At 33.6% G+C, this 14,734-nt stretch overlaps 1 protein-coding gene across 3 annotated transcripts in view; it reads right to left on the bottom strand.

Moving 5' to 3' along the window:
- Positions 1 to 812: 812 nt before the first annotated feature.
- Positions 813 to 14,734, bottom strand: part of RB1CC1 (RB1 inducible coiled-coil 1) — a 65,402-nt gene continuing 51,480 nt past the window's right edge. The window contains exons 16-24 of one of the 3 annotated variants that reach the window (XM_015618636.2): positions 14,072 to 14,231; positions 11,758 to 11,866; positions 11,397 to 11,637; positions 9,759 to 9,810; positions 8,665 to 8,712; positions 5,624 to 5,682; positions 3,737 to 3,864; positions 2,133 to 2,203; positions 813 to 1,789 (exon numbers count right to left, since the gene is read on the bottom strand). In XM_015618636.2, coding sequence (XP_015474122.1) covers positions 1,712 to 1,789; positions 2,133 to 2,203; positions 3,737 to 3,864; positions 5,624 to 5,682; positions 8,665 to 8,712; positions 9,759 to 9,810; positions 11,397 to 11,637; positions 11,758 to 11,866; positions 14,072 to 14,231 — 946 coding nt within the window. In that variant the 3' untranslated portion in view covers positions 813 to 1,711. Of the gene's footprint in view, positions 1,792 to 2,132; positions 2,204 to 3,727; positions 3,865 to 5,623; positions 5,683 to 8,664; positions 8,713 to 9,758; positions 9,811 to 11,396; positions 11,638 to 11,757; positions 11,867 to 14,071; positions 14,232 to 14,734 lie in introns of all 3 variants that reach the window. The other 2 variants (XM_015618633.2, XM_015618632.2) reach the window with 2 other exon arrangements.

The raw sequence follows: 14,734 nt of genomic DNA on the forward strand, positions 1-14,734 counted from the left end.
ATGTACACATTTGACATTGGGCACTACTCAACTATGGTAACACTATTCTTGAAGAACAGGGCACATTTGAAAACTAATTTTAAGAAGTCAGTACATCAACTAGTAAATTTAACAACCAGGTAAGAATGCAACTTGATGAAATGACATTCTGTTTTCCACAGAAACTGTTTCAGATTTATTTGATGAAAGATATGATACAGTTACAAGCCCATGCATTTCATAAAAACCTTAACTTAAAATTTTTATGGAACAAGATTTTAAATAAAGCATTTACAGATGCTGCTGGGTATTCAACTGGACTGGCTAGTCTCGAGAAGTATTATTTCCAACATATGAGCAGAAGCACTGAGATTTTCATGTGGTTCTTTCTTTATCTCTTCCACTCCACACCTGAAGATAAATCACAGCTGAATAACTTTATGGATTGAATCCTAGGCATAAGCTCATAGCTGAACTCATAATTTCACTTCCCATTGGCTACACATTTATAGTACATCTCTTTTATGCTGTTATTAAAAATAAAATAAATAAGGCTACATTTTAAAAATGTAGGCAGTATAACTACTAAAAAAATGTCCTTTATCCATTTAATATCCTGACAAAATTAAAATTTCTGTCTACTTAAACTCATTTTTATGATTACATGGTAATTCTTGTAATTCCCAAATGATTTTGAAAATTACATCTCATAGAAAATTTGGGTACTCCTATGTAATGAAACCACTGGAGAAATTGCAGAGAAGATGCAACAGATTAACATGAAATAAATATTAGAGATAGCATTTAAAAGGCACACAAATACTTCAAACACATACAGTTTCAAATCTTTATTGTTTTAAAATTCTACATGTCTTTTACAATTACAATAATTTGTTACTTAAATGACTCTTGTATGGTTAATGTACAATGAGTTTTTTCCTGAAACTCAACCATGAAATACAATTTCATCAATATGATTTTTCTAAATAGATTAATACAAGACTTCTGTTTTGCTGGGAAGAACAAGTGCTTCACCTTGAATAAATGGCACAGGTGTCTTCCCTTCAGAATCTGTGTGATCAATCCATCGAAAGTGCTTTTGAAGATTGCAGATCTAACTGTGACTGATTTTCCAAATCAGCCCATCAAATTACAAAGGTTTTTTTTTAACATTAAAGAGCATTTTCATGTAATGAAACAAGCTGCAGTAGTTATTTTTATTCATCTACTGAGGCAAACTCATGTTGAAGAAAAATTATATGATTATCTGCATGCAATGAACACCCTCTTTAAATAGTTGATGAATTTTACACATATAAAGAATCTGTTAAAGAGTGCAAGTACTTTGATAATGATTTCACAAAAGGACATATGCTGGTAATAATGGTAACTAACATTTAACATCTAAATACAAGCTAATGTATATTTAACAGGCAATTAACATGGCAAACAAACCATGTTTCATGTGGCTGCCCTTCGAGAAAATGAACTCATTTGGTCCACACTCTTAAAGTTATCTGGGTAAAAAAATTGAAGCAGTTAGGGCCAGAGTTTTTGATGAATTTCTTGTTCCTAAAATGTCACCTGTTAAAAAGTAAAAGCAGTACATCAATGACGTATCTTGTCACATGACCTCAGTATAAAAAGATGGCCTGGTATTTGGAGCGATGAACGAGCACTGAAGGACAAGTCAAAAAAGAATGGAGACAGAATGAACCAAAATTTTGTTGTGTTATACTTTCTTGTTCCATGGTACTGCTTTCACTCTGTAGAATTTTGTACCCAAAGGAACTTTGAATCTGTTTTGTGCCTACAAAAAAAAGAAAAAAAAAATTAAAACGTGGAATTATTCTGCTGATATCTGTATTTTTAAGCTCAAACTGATTCCCACTACTCAATAATCAGGAGTCACTCAGGAGTCTGGCAAGGCTCTCGACAGTGTGGGTGCAAACACCCAACCCACTGCTTGCTCAACTCTTCTGGTTCCCCTACTCTTGCTGTTCACTGACTCAAAAGAAAAGCAGGAATAGCAGAACTCAGGACAATTTTCATCTAACTTCTTATGCAGAGAGAATTTGTCACAACTGTTAAAAATACTAAAATTTACTTTCTTCTCTATTAATCACAGATATTTCTCATTACTATTTTCTTACCTTTTTTGCCTGGCAATATTCCTTTTCCATCACTTTTCCTAGCACCCAAGGTCGCCTAGATGCACCCGAGGCTAAAGAGAAAATACATGTAAGATTTTGGATAATGAACTACAGGTACCAGGATATAACATGATATTTTCATTAAAAGCAGAATTTTTTTGAAAAAAGTTCAGTTTAAATAAACGAACAAACTCTAAGTAAGGTCAGGTTTAACTGCAACATTTTGGTGGCCCTTAGTACAATAATTTGCAGTATCTAGGCCAACACCAATTTTAACCTTTCACAAATACAGCTTGTGTTCTGAATTTCATTTTCCCCACTTCCCTGTTGCAGGAATAGAATCAAGACATGGTTTCCTGAAGCAGTGAGACAGAGACAAATGTGTCCCTGAGGCAATTGGTAAGTCTTGGTGTTTGTTTTATGTGCAGTTTTCTCCAATTAGAGATTAACTCTGTTCAGGAATTGGTCAGGAGCAGAGCAAGCTAAGTCCATTTAAAAACAGGTCAGTGAATTAAGCACTCACAGTAACATACAAACTGGCATTGCTTTTACTTTATATATGTAAAAACCCAGTATTTCACACAGCTATGTATGCACTAGTAATGCCATAGTTCAGAATACATTACATCTGGAAGTAAGACAGGCATTTTTCCCTTATGTTTCACAGATGACACATGGCACAGATCCTTCAACAAATTCAGAATCCAGTTAGGGCTTAGCGGTCTTCTCAAGACAATTATTCAAGATCTATCATCTTTCACTGTAACTGCAATCTACAGTGAGTCTGCTCAGGGAAATTATTTGACAGCTTGTGACATGCTATAACACAGAAACTTTCACTGATAAGTTGGAATTAATACAGATTTTCTTTTGATGAATAGTCTTAGATGTTTTTATAAAGTTTGGAACACAGGTGGGTTTTCAAAAAAAATATGATTGTTTACAGACATTTCCATGAATCCATTTCATGTAGCTCATGGTTTAGTACAAAGAATTTTTATTTTTCCTCATTTAAAAAGATTTCAATTAAACCAAGTTTAGATAGCTGTCAAAAAAAAAGCCAATAAAAAGCCTTGAAAATCATGGAAGGAAAAAAGTAAATGTGCCATCAACTTGAACATAAAGAAAGAAATACAGATAGTCTTCTCTGAAAATTTATAATAGATACCATTTTAATTTGGTGGAAAAACGATGAACAAAAATATTGCTTGCAAATTCACATATATAGTTGTCTACATTTTTTTATTTATTATTTATACTGAGTAGTTAAAGCAGCCTGATGGGAATGTTAACATACTCTGTGTGTGTTCCGAATTGGCATATTCTCTTTTTGTTTTTTTCAGCTTACTTTGAAGATGCAGATATTTTTTCCCACTTTTCCAAGATATCAACATCTATATAAATTTTTAATTAAAAATGTTCTGCCTTGAAAATTATTTTGAATCAGAACAAGCAGAAAAAGCTACAAAGATAGCTGACAACTATTACATGCCTCTTGTATTTATCACATACATATAAAAATCATTCACTGTTAGAAAGTTAAGAGTTTCAGTTGTAAGTTGAGATAATAATTAGAAAAAAAATCTGACACTTACCACACTCACCTGGTTTGAGATCCAATGCAGCAAGGGACTCTGAGTGCAAGAAATATAAGGTTGGACTGACAGTAAACAACACATAGTTGTCATGCCTTTCATCCAAGATAATGAGAACCAAATCGCCAACCTGAAAACTGGGAGAAAAAATAAAATCACAGAACTTAACTAAAAAAAGCACAGAAGCTTAAAACTACAATAATTACACTACATTTTTTCCCTCATGCATTTCATGAGACAGACTAAACTGAACAGCAGCAGACATTTCCACTTGCTACACCAACTCATATACATTTCCTATTTTCTGAAGTCAACAAAAACAGGCTATCTTTAAAAAGTATTTTAGAATGTACACCCATCAGCTCAAATTATTTTTCTCAAAAGAATTGTCAGTTTTTCTTTAAAATATAATCAGAAGTACCTAATTAAATGCTAATGTTTCAATTTTGTATACTTTTTATTCACCAGTTACTTTTTTATTCACCATCACTGTAGCGGTTTTACAAGCATTCTTTTGTTCTTTTAAACTGAAGCAAATTTGAACACAGAAAAATACAGCACAAACATTTATGCAGCTTTCCATCTTAAAATTGTAAGCACAAAAGACAAAGAAGGGATGAAGAGTTCATCTGTGACCAAATGATGAAAAGCCAAGGAAACACTGTGGTGACTGTAGGGAAAGTATAACTCTGTTTCTTCCTGACACCAAGGTAACACGAGAAGCCAACAAGTTCTCATGTGAAGTTACAGTAACAGAATTCAAAGAACAACCTCTGTCTCCAAACTTCCTGCTCCACAGTGTGAAGTGTTGCAAGTAAATTATTTACCCATTAATGAAATGAAGTCTAAAATAGTTACAAATTAAGCATTAGATCGTGAGGGAGTCTAAAAATAAATATTACTACTCCTCTGGGGATGAGGAAATGCAAAGGAAAGTGAAAAACTTCTCCACAGAAAGAGACTACAGATACACAGTCAATTGAGTAGATCTAGAGAAATTAAGGTCATCATCTTTAAAGTTCATTTTTGAATTAAATAAACAATACTCCAAGCTTTTCTGGACTCCAAGCCTGGACTTACTATGAAGACAGGCTACATTGACTTAATAACATCTCTTACTGGACAGACAAATTCTTCTTTCATACCATTTTCCTCCTCAAAAACTAACAAGACACTTGTGACAATTTTCAGATGCTAGAGGGAAAAAAAACGATCCTTCACCTGCTGATCTTGTTACAGCAAAAATTGAAAATTGGTGTAATTCAGAAAACATTAACAGAAAAATCTGGGCAGGTTTTCTTTCTCAAAAGATTTTTTTTGTATTACTCAAGTAATTTATAAGCCTACTATTAATTAAGAAGTTGTCTGTAGCTTTCACATTTCACAAGAATACTTCTTTTTCCAGCAACAATTCTACATGCAGCTGCTAATAGATTGATAATACCTAACAAAATGTTTGAGATAATTTTATTTAATTCCGTTAGAGTTAGACAAGAACTTTGAAGACATCAGGAAGGTAAGACTTTTCTTGAAATATAACAAAGCACAATGCATATTCAGGATGAATAGATTTCCTTTTTCTTAGCATGACTTCAAGGTTACAGATAAACAAAGAAGTAATCTAATAGCCTCGGAGAATTCTAAAATCCCATGAAGTACAGAATTCAAGAAAGTCACTGACACAGAATTCCAAAAGACCGTTTTACTGTTTATAAAGAAGTTTTATAAAATTTGATTTATGCTCAACTGGGTTTGTTCAATAGCTGATGGCTAAATTATAGTGATCTATGCATCTTTTCACCACAGAGCAAGAACGGAAGAATTGTGACATTAACTACACACTTATTTTACTGAAAACATATCCATCTGTTTATAAGAAAATTAACATGTACTTACTCTCTAATTGCTATTTTTTCAGAATGTCTTGACGATACTGACGACATGCTTTGGGACATCTATAAAAAAGAGAAAACCTATAAAGTACTGGCAAGCTATGATGAAATATACAGTACAGGTAAGAATACGGCAAGAAGATTTTTAATTGATTTCAAACAGTGCCTAGTTTTGGAGATTTTATATTCACTCAGAAAACCCACCACACTTTTATCATCCTGTTCTGTAGTGGGTTTGGTTGGTTGTGATTTGGTTTTGATTATTGTACTTTATTTTTTTAATAGCTACCTTTGATTATAAAAGTTCCTGCATAACTAACTTCTTCCTCATTATTTAAAATTAGGAAGGGCTTTTCATATTCGTGCCAGTGAAGATTTATTCTGGGCATACACAAGACCTATGATAAAACTGTCCATTCCAACAGAGAAGTCACTGGCACTAGAAAAGGCTGAAGAGAGAACACCACAGATTAAACATGTTAATTACAATTCAACTCCAGATGTTGAGCTCAATATAGTCTCTCAGTTTTTCTATGAACTGGCACAAAATCTGAGGTTCATTGTAATCAATAGGGCAGCACTCCCTGGAACAAAACTGGAGTCAGATTGACTAAGACCAAACAAAGTTTCAATTCTGTAAGGTTTTGGACATAAGGATTATCTCCAATATGTATATTTGCCATTAATTCTGTTTAAATTAATATAATACTGACACATGGACCAACTTCAATAGGACAAAAAAGACTTAAAAATAAATATAAGTGCACACGAAGTTTCTACAATAACTGTGATAACAAGAAACGACAATGGGTAGTTAATATTACTTCTATCTCCAAAGGAATATCTATCCCACATGCAGGAAGTAGCTGGAGAAGCTGTTCAGATGTAAATGTATCAGTTCCCCTATCATCTGGTAACATCCTTACAAAAGACAATTCATAATTGCTCCACAGAAACTCTGACTAGAGGTCCTGCAGATTTTCCATCCATTCCTACTTCCTGAACCATTTATATATGCTATTCAAATCTAGATTGCTCACACTTGAAGTTTAACATGTGATTTTTCAGCTATAACTCAAATATTGTTCCCTACAGCGAATTTCCTTACTATTGTTAATCTTGCCCCCTGCCTTCCACTGAGGCAGTACCATCCTCTGTCTTCATATGAGCTTGAAACCTATTCACAGCTCATTTTCTTTATTTCTTCAAAGAATGGGTCCAAATTGAATGCAGTATATCACAGAAAGCTCTCAAATTCTGATGACACTTTCAGCAGTTTTCTTTAAAGGATCCGACTTTTTGTTTGTTTTTTCAGAGGCCACCTTTCCTTCTTGAGAAAGTTGCAGCTAGCATGAAATCCATCAAATTTGCTTAGACTGTTCATGAAAGTGTTTGAGTTCTCTTCTGATATACAGATCCGATATTTTCTTGCTATTTTTTAAAACTGGAACAAGTGTTAAATGAAAACACAAAGTATCTTGATTTCTGTATTTTTCCTTAATTTCTAACTTCAATAAAAACAGTACAAATTAGCATGTTGAGAATAATATTAAAACCTAGTAAGGAATGTTTTAGGAGTACAATTGTAACTGCCTTTTTAGAGAAAAAATCATTTCCTTTCTCAGTAATTCAATTACTTTAACAAAAATCCTGCAATAACATGCTAAGTATTAAAAGGAGTTCCTTTTTGTTCCTTGCAGAAGTAACCCACAAGTTCTTCTTCAAAAGCCAGTGACCTATGAAGATTTTCTTATTCACACAGAATGCCTTCTGAACTCCTTATCTGAAATATCTCAATAGATATAAACATTGGTATTTAATGTTAGTGTTGATGTATATTTCAATTTTAGAAGTGCATTTAAAAGAGGGGGAGAGGGAAAGAAGGATAAAGAGGCAAGTAACAAACTTACCTATGTAAATTTATATTTTATAAGTAAGGAGCTGAAAAGATATGAAGTTCCTATGTCCATTTAGAAACCAAATTTGAATCGCTTTAGAGAGCAATGAACTGCTAATTTCGCCTACATGGCTTTGTATTAATCATAACAAGAATAAGCTTCTACTTATCTTGTACACACTGTTTCTTCAATTTTATTTTACTCTAATACAACAAGAGATCAAGAGTTTGATTCAGGAAAACTACAGAGCAGTTTAGAAAATTGTCCAGGTCTGTTTTAAGTTTTATTGCAAAAACTACACTTAAATAAATTCTGTGTACTTCACTGACATAAATTAAAAATAATCCTTTAAAAGTTATACTTTTTCATGTCTTGCAATCCTTTCTTACACCTGATATGAATATAGCTTCTCACCACACAGATACCAGTTCCTACTAAACTTCTAGGTATCACCTTGTCACTTAAAGAAAGTATGATCTCCATGGCCAGTCCAACCAAAGGATGTGCCCATTTCCTATACACTCAGGAATTTTTTTAAGAGTTAAAATTGAGACCTGCTAGCAAGGATAAAGTGGCAATAAATAAAAGAGAATTTACAGTACAGGACACAAGGGTTCTTTTTCACCAAGTTATTTTTCCTTCCATAGGCATTTATTGTATTTGAGCATTTCATATGGTGGCTGCCTGCATTTCCAGCTGCTGGGCAAAATTACAGTTTCACACCTTACAAAGCTGGCAGGTGCAGTTTTCCCAAAACAATCTGTAACTTATTGTTAACACTCCCAATTGTGATTAAAGTGCAGGCATATTTATAATCTTGTAAACTGGCCTCCAATCTACTGCTGCTGCAAACTGAGTCATGGTGCCCTGGAAATTAATACCCCCTTACCCCAGCTCTGGATGGTCTGTGTTCTTTGGGAAGAAGTCACTCTCCTGTCCTGTGAATGTTTTTCCATGAGAAGACTAAGCTCAGGTAGTTCTGGAAGGCTATCATGTTACCTATTTACCACTTGCCTTAGCACTTAAAATATAGTTTAAATTAATATAAAAATTAATATAAAAATTATTAGATTTTAACAAACTTAACATTTTTAACCTTTTCTTTTTTTTTCATGAGGCTTAAAAAATGGATTGCACAAATACTTACCAATCTCTGATTTAATCTCTTATTTTCCTCTTCTTTCAACTGCAAAGTCTGAAAGAAAATCTTAATCTGATTAACTGGATAATATATACAGTACAAAAATTTTTTAAGAAGTTCTGATATGACTAGAGCCCAACTACTTGTACAATACTGCTAAAACAATTATCAGAGCATCTTTTGAACAAGACATGCACAAAAACCCTTGAAGTCTAGTAATTATCTTAGTGCTCCAAACCCCACTGCTAAGATTTTACCTCCATACTCATACTTTTTCTTTCCATTAGAAAAACATGCCAGTGATAGAACAAAAAAAGAAATGTAATATATTACTAGGTTATAGTTTCTACCCATGACAAATCCTTTGTAAACAGATGACAGAAAAAAGCATGTATGTGCTTATAGTCAGAAACATCCAGGCAGTTGCATCATACAGTGTCACAACCCTTTAACAGAAAGCATTTCTGTTCTTTATTCGGTCCCAAATTTTAGTCCATATGATCCTAGAAAGCTGGAAGCTAACAACACCCTTTTTTCTTTATAAAAAAAGTCAACTTTAAAAAGACAACTGAGATGAAATTAGATATGACAGGATACTTAAAAATTACTAGAATCTGGAATACTCCAGTGTAACCACCAGGGGTTAATCTTATATGTTACCAAGAATACAGCCTATGAGGAGAAATTACCCATTTTCATGAGAGACCGGTAAATCCATCTTAAATCCTGTTCAGCTGTTTTGTATGCCTGAATTAGAAAATTACTTTTTGTGGTAACTTTTCTTTCTACAGAAATTCTCTGGTTCAATGATCTGTCACTCCTAAGAAGTAGTATTACACCTGAGTATTACACTCATACTAAAGCCTACATAAACATAACAAAGATAGGCCAAGAGTAATGTTTTAATATTTATTTTGAATTTCTTCAGTGAATTAGTGATCCAATTTCTTCAGTGATTAGGAAAAACATTCCCTGAAATAATATTTATAATCCTTGCAGACACTATATAGCATCAGAGCATATAACTGACCGCAGCAGTTTCACATGTACATATTTTTGAGAACTTAGTTAACACTTAACCTCACAAACAATCTACTCACTCTTTCTAACAACATTATCCTCTGCTTTTCTTCAGACATATGAAGATTTTCACTAAAAGAGAAAGAAAATGGTCAGGTTAAAAACTAACTTTTTTTAATAATCAAAAATTGCCTTTTCTGCATCTACCTGCCATCTTTACTCAGCGAAGTGTGTTATATATTTGCTAGCACAGAGGAAACAGCATAGAAAGACACATTAGGAATCAGCATAGGTATTTCTGGCTGTTTTGGATTCTTTTTTTCCCTTTTCTTTAAACAAAGGAGGTTTTTTGTTGCAACAAGCCAGTGAATTTTGAGCCACTGATTAGTTTAGCAAGCTACATGGGGGCATTTCTTGGTATTTTACATGGTTTTCAAGACACCAGAATGAAAGATACAGCCCCACATGTTTTGACAGTTAATCCCTGATATTGCAATTCAGCTCTCTTATGTCCCATAGCTCAAAGGCTCCTGGAGAGTAGTCTGAAGTGCCCTCTCTGGTAGACACTTAATGTGAACACCCTAGTTGTTGCCATTCATCTGTGGGATAAACTGAGCACTGGGGCATGATAAAATAATACTAACATCCCAAGTAATTTCTTAAGAAAATAAACAGTAATTCCTAAAGCAGTTATAATGTACTTTAAAAGCAGTTTAATAGAGAAGAAACAATGTGTTTTATAGTTTAAACTAATTTGGTTGAGAAAACGGAAAAATTTTGGGAAGAAACATGCTATAAATCCAATCAAAATACTTAGCAAATAAAACAGATTATAATTAAACCACAGTAATCATTATTTCATTTCACTTAAAAGGATGTTTAGCTCTCATGTAATAGGAAGCAGTCAACAGAAACCTGTAAAAGTTTCTGTCTAATCATACACTGAGCCACCATTTCTTTGTTCACAAGCTCAGCTTAATTTTTTTTGTACATCTGTTTTGAGAGTGCAGGACTAGAATGATTACTATAAGAAACAGCTCTTTTTCTAAAGATTTGGTATTTCATTGTTTTATTACAAGTGCAAGCTTAGTATGGCAAGGACAAACTGTTTTCATCTTTACTTCCATCAAGCTGTTTAGTGCTCTGGGTATGTGATTCTGGTATGTTGAGTGTCCATCTCAACCGATAGGCAGCATCGGTTGAGATGGACACTGACAAAAGCCAATGTAATTACATCTGACAATTCTGCCCTTGGTTTTTCCTCTGGTAAAAACCTTGTTCCTCTTGTTGGTTCTCAGTCAGGTTTCTTACTTCTGTGAAAGGTGTGGAGGAAAAGCCTGGGGATCTTTAAAATGCTAGTGGCATGAGAGACTGTTAAAAAGATGTGTCAGTAATATGCAGCCTCCCAGCTCATTCATCATTACAGTTTTCCTTCTGTTTGACTTACATTTTGTATACTTAGGTATATTCTTTTATGTCATGATTGTGGGGGTCAAGTTTCACCTTGAAGCTGCATACTTCAAAGTCATCAAACCCACTCATTCCTAATGATTGTGACACCACAATTCTATACATATGTATGTTTAAAAGAGTATTTTCAGGAAGAGCATCAAAGGCAGGAGAAGAGTTAAACATGCTCATCTGTACTTCCCAAGAGCACACATTTCCAGAATGAGAGCATGCTTTGTGTGTTTCTAGTCTAAGGCCCCAATACTTACTGCACAGCCATCATACTGGTTTCCATCGTGGAGTCCATTCTCCCCTCAGCCCCAAAGTCAGCAACTAATCTGTCTGTGTCAGTGGGCACATCAGCTGCACAGGCTCCACAAACTTCTGATGCTGCTGCTAAGTAGGTTGATGGAGAAAAATTACTACTTCTTAGTTTATTCACTTCTTCTTCAAGCTTCTTCTTCTCTTCAAGTAAGCGAGCTCGATCTTCAGAAAGTGTTTCAATCAAATCTGTGACACAAATCAACAGAATTTCTTTGAATTACAGCAACACTAAAAATCAAAACCAATCTGCAAAGAATGGAATAGTCCTATTAGAAAAGATGAATACTTCTTCAGAACTTTGCTTACCCTTATCTTTTTCTTGCTGCTGTGTAAGCACTTTTAATTTGTCACTAAGATCATTAATTATGTTTTCTTTTTTCATTTTCTCTCTTGCCAGAACAGTGTTAAAGTTGGTCTGAAAACAGAAAGGAAGTATTAGTGAAATAAGGAATGTACTGTAAAAAAGTAATTCAAGAAAGTACAAAAGACAACATGCATTTCCGTTTTCTACATTGCAATTAAACAAGAAATGAAAACTTTTCTACTCATTGCTTTGGTGAGGAGACAAAATGCGTGTACATTTCATTATGTTCATCTGTAAAATTTTTTAGTAATTAATTTTATTTTTAACCTACTCATTCCCTCAAGCCTGATACATACCAGTAGTGAAATAATAAAGAAATAATTAGAAAAAAATAATAAGTTGTTTTTTCTTTAAATATACTACTTTATATTCCAGTTAATGTGAAATAGTTGAATGTTCTATATTTAAAACAGTTACTTGAAGGTTTCAAATTATTGAGATATAGCTGAACTGCATCCAGATATGTTACATACAATGAAAAAGAAAACCACCATTATCAATACACTATAAACTGAATTAAAAATATATTTCAAGTCATGCATTAATTCTTCAGTTAATTATTGCAAAAGATACACAGGAATCCTAGTTAATAGCTTGAATAGGTGAACTTAAAAAGAGGCCTCAGTACCAGTCTTCAGTACCAGACAAATCTTTCCACTTCCTCAATCCTTCTACTGATCATTGTGCCCTTTTACTCTTAAGGGTGCTGCTGAAGAGACAGACAAAACCTACCAACAAACATCTATTAAAAGGATATTTCATATTGATTTTAATTTTTCTGTGAATCTTAAGATTGTCTTGATATACAATCATATACAATGATATGCCTATCAACTCTCAGTCTTAAAATGCAAACTATCTGGTGAGCTACACACCTTACATAGGGCAACAAAGCAGCCTTTGTTGTATGTCTGCATAACAAAACTCATCACAAGCATAAGTGACACCTCAGAGGAAACTTCACAGAGGAAAGAAAACAAAACCCAAAAAAGACATAGGCAAGGCTAAGTACCCAAAATATTCAGTAATAGGCAGAGCCAGTGAAGTAAACTGTCAGCACTGTCTGATACACCATTTTTCTGAGTTTGGGGTATTTGTTTGCTTTGGTTGGGGTCTTTTTTGGGAGGCAGACAGGTTGTTTGTTGTTTTTTATAAAAGTTCCAGCTTTCCCTGGAATTTGCTGTCAATGCCTCAGAAACTTCCCTTCCATGCTGTGCTGCAAAAATGAGGAATACTATTAGATAATGAGGAAAATGGAATACTAAGGAATACTGTGGCTGAAAAATAAATCCAACAATTACCAATATAGGCAAAATTCCCTATTAGATTTACTAACTTCAGTATTAATGCTTGTAGCCCAATTGCAATAATACTCTCTTCTTTATAGCCATCTGCAATTTTGTGTTCCCTGCACCAAGTGATTCATAGCATTCATTCACCAAGCTGGCTGATCACCACCCTTGTCTCTTTGTCCTTATTTGATCCTGCCACGGCTACAGTAAGAAGTGCTTAAAACAGAAAATCCTTTCTCAGTGTTTAAATGCAACAAAGCTGCAGATAATAGCTATTACTAACAGAGATTTAATTTAAGAACTTGAGACTCATCTACAGAAACTAAGAGGCTCAAGATGTTTTGAAAGGAAAAAATATGTGGATACAGATGTAAAATATTAATCCAGAGCAATGTGATTTTTTATCAAGATAAGAACTACACAGAGGTTTCAAGTTTACTATGTAAAATGAAACATACTTTGTTTGAACCTTGAAATGCAATATATAGCTATTCTTTGAACCTCAAAACATCACCAGACCATGGTAATAAACTTTAAAAGCTGGTAAACAGCAATGTAAATCAATTAGTATTTCAAATTATCAATTTAGTGTTGTCCACAAATTTTGTAATACCTGGTATCTTTCTGCTTAGTTAAAGAGATGAATGAATATAAATTCCATGCACTTGAGCAAAAGAAGTCACAAAAACTGAATCTGGACTGCCAGTTGTTCGGTAATTGGTTTGGCCTTTTGTTTCTTTTTCCAGTAGGGCTTTTTTTTTGTTCCTTTGTTTGTTTTTTTTTTTTTATGTTTAAATACTTGATTCCACTAATACATCATATCCTGGTTTCAGATAATCACACAAGTTTAGAATGTGGAAGTGTTAGAGAGCAAAGGAGAAAATCATATTCTAACTTCAAAGCAGCGAAAGAACACAATTGTCATGGGAGCAAAAAATATTTTAAAAAAAAAAATCATCTTTACCTGCTGCTCTGCAGTGAGAGATGTTCTGATGTTCTGCATTTCTTCATTCTTTCTTTTCTCTTGTTCTTCAAGTTGCTCTAAGAACTTCATTTTTTCTTCCTGAAGCTTCTCCTGAAGTTCAGCGACTAAGTTTGACTCAGCAGATGATTCAGAAGGAGGACTTAAAAGAAAATGTTCAGGCTTTAAATATGCAGCATATACCAAGCCCCACAAGATATGAAATAAGCACACACCAAAAAAAGTCAGATGTTCATTTTGAGACATTATTTCTGAAATATTTAATAAATAGTATATTACAAATAAGCCATTACTAACTTCAATTCTACTTTTTCTTCATAAGCATCTCACCAATTCTTACTCTTGGGCATTCTGTGTTTTTTAGTGTAGTACGCTGGCTGTAACTTTGAAGTTTTGTTGTGGGGGAGGACTTTTGTTTATAATTTTACTAATGTAACAGAAGGTATTGAAAGTTGTAAAAAGAATAAACAACTATCAACTTCACAAAGATACTTAGTATATCAAAGCCTTCAGAAATATCACATAAGTAAAACAATTCAGCAGTAAATCTGATGCTGAGGAATCCAGATGTGAAATTCGAAACTCTGGACTGCAGAGGACAGCAGTAATGATCATAAAGGAAGGAAACCATTAGTAGTCACAAAG

The sequence above is a fragment of the Parus major genome, chromosome 2 (genome assembly GCF_001522545.3).
Source record: "Parus major isolate Abel chromosome 2, Parus_major1.1, whole genome shotgun sequence".
NCBI classification, from domain to species: Eukaryota; Metazoa; Chordata; class Aves; order Passeriformes; family Paridae; genus Parus; species Parus major.